We start from the raw sequence: 2,261 nt of genomic DNA on the forward strand, positions 1-2,261 counted from the left end.
CACAACTTCAAGCTATTTTAACAACAAGACAAACAAAGGAAAGAGGAGGAAAAGGTTTCCACCCTTCAAACAAGCCAAGAAGAAAAAAACAAGTCAGGGTGGTGGTCAACAGTCTTATTCAAAGGGGTACGTTGTTTTGTTGCTGTTTGCAACGCTTCTGAAATGAACCCAAAGTTAATAGGAAAGTGGGTGGGGAGAGCAGCATGAAAAGCATGAATTTGGAAGTCTGGATTTGTTTCTTCACGAGGCAAGGACGTTTTGGGGGTGATATCTTTTATTGAACCCACTGCATGGTTGGACTTGTTACTTGCTTGATCATTTATTACTGTACAGTGGTGCTGCGCACTCTGCAGAAGCTGGCTAACCCCAGTGGCTCCAAAAATGAACGATTCTTATACAGGTGCAAGGAGCGCCTCTCACTTCGATGTTTGTGCAGGGTTTGGAGGGTGGAATGCAAAGCAAACGAGCTTGAGTCACAGTAGTCTCCTTGCTCTTAAAGAATCCAGGGAGGGATGTGTTTTAGGTGGAAACAGTTGGAAGGGGTTTGAAATAAGACATTTCTCGCCTTACTTCCTAATGTACTCTCTGTACACAAGTGCCATTTTGGTCAAGTTAAGGAGGTGGCAGGCTTAGCAGCCACCCATCCCGTAGAATGACAGCAAACTGAAAGAGCCAAGGACTGAAAAGATGACAAAAATAATCACATAAGAAATATTTTCAGATAAGGAAAAAATGTTCTAAATATGCTTCCATGCCTTCTCTCTGGAATCTGCCTCCTGCTCAGCTGCTTGATTTTTGGAGGGGGCAGAAAGGCAGGCTTCCCAAACTCTGTATGGGTCCCCATACAGAGGGTTCATAGCTCTATTGGGTCCCCATACAGCGGGTTCATAGCTCTACTTTGGTCATACCACATGGGGCAGAAATTGGGCCAGGCTCTTCTCCATCTGGCTGTAATCGCAGCATGTGGGCCCAGCAGTCTGCTAGTCCTCGGCCCTCTCCCCCTGGTTTCACCACATGAGACAAGAGCCTTTCCAGCTCCTGGGAATACAGAGATCCTGGGTAAGCCAGGCTCTGCTCCAGCCTCCAGGACTGAAACCTCCATCTTCCCTTTCAGATGAACCTTCTTTGCTGTCCGTTAACATAGCTACTGCTGTAGTGCAAGCGATAGTAGTCTGGCCAGGGTTTATAGTTCAGACCTGGATGATGTGTGACAAGGGGGAAAGGTGGTAGATTTTAATAATAGTAGTAGTAATATTATTCTTACTTTTTCCCCTTAAAAAGAAACTAGAAAAATAAATCCACAGTGTCTAAAAAGACAGTGACACGTAGGCCAGTTGCCTAGGATGAATTTGGCAAGTCAGCTATAGGTTTGACACTTCTGTTCTAAATGAAATGTAGGGGTTGATGTTGGCTGGTATCATGCTGATGTACTAAACTGGGTTTTCTCTCTCTCTAAATTCCTAGGGGTGGCAGCAAATATAAAAAGACATTCAACTCCAAAGCCTCAGCTGCACCTAGTTACAGCTCATCAACGTTTGGGGCGACAGCAGCGCCAGGACTCAGTCGGAAACTGGGGATTATGGCACCACCGAAGCCTCAAAATAGACAGTTCCTTAAACCGTCATATTCATTATTATAACTACTAGAATGAAACTGTATATATCTCCCTCTCTGTGTGGTCCGCCTGGCTTTTACTAACTGTTATCTGGTTTTGAAACTATTTAATGTCTGCATATATCTGTACATTTATTTTTTTTTTTTCTTCAAATCCCAAAGGTAATGTTTAAATAAATGTTTTTAATGACCTATATTCATTGAGAACTTTTACACTGTATTTTTTCCCCCTTAATATTGATGGCGTAGGAGAGCCTGCTCGTTTTGAGCAGGAATAGAAGCCCGAGTGTTTTCGTGGGATTAATTATTGCAAAACGGCCCTGATTCTGTGACAGCTACGTTTGGAGCGTGCTTTTCTGGCCATGAGCTCAAACCCCCTTGCTAGAAACGGTGCTTGGAGTCGGGAATCGGGGACGTATTAGGTAGCCGTGTTGGTCTAGGGCCGGGCAGGTCTCTTCTATTAGCCCGACGCAAGAGCTGGCCGCCCCGCGCCCCGCCGGTGGTGTGGGACGCCGGGAGGGGCTGGCTCCCCGTGCGGGGCCCGCGCTCGCACCACCGGCCCCGCACGCACTCCGCTCGTGTGCAGGCGGAAACGCGCCGGGGGGCGGGGCCTCTCCCAGCTGGCGGGAAGGTTGTGAGGCGGCGAT

The 2,261-nt window shown here is 47.1% G+C and overlaps 2 protein-coding genes across 2 annotated transcripts in view; both read left to right on the forward strand.

The window, feature by feature from the left end:
- BLM (Bloom syndrome RecQ like helicase) overlaps positions 1-2,006 on the forward strand; it is a 32,382-nt gene extending 30,376 nt beyond the window's left edge. Inside the window, 2 exon segments of the mRNA XM_025212479.1 lie at positions 1-126; positions 1,465-2,006. The exon segment at positions 1-126 is cut by the window's left edge and continues 31 nt beyond it. Coding sequence (XP_025068264.1) covers positions 1-126; positions 1,465-1,639 — 301 coding nt within the window. The 3' untranslated portion in view covers positions 1,640-2,006.
- Positions 1,977-2,261, forward strand: part of WDR76 (WD repeat domain 76) — an 18,682-nt gene continuing 18,397 nt past the window's right edge. The window contains exon 1 of the mRNA XM_006030807.3: positions 1,977-1,994. Coding sequence (XP_006030869.2) covers positions 1,977-1,994 — 18 coding nt within the window. The remainder of the gene's footprint in view (positions 1,995-2,261) is intronic.

The sequence above is a fragment of the Alligator sinensis genome, unplaced genomic scaffold (genome assembly GCF_000455745.1).
Source record: "Alligator sinensis unplaced genomic scaffold, ASM45574v1 scaffold407_1, whole genome shotgun sequence".
Taxonomy (NCBI): Eukaryota; Metazoa; Chordata; order Crocodylia; family Alligatoridae; genus Alligator; species Alligator sinensis.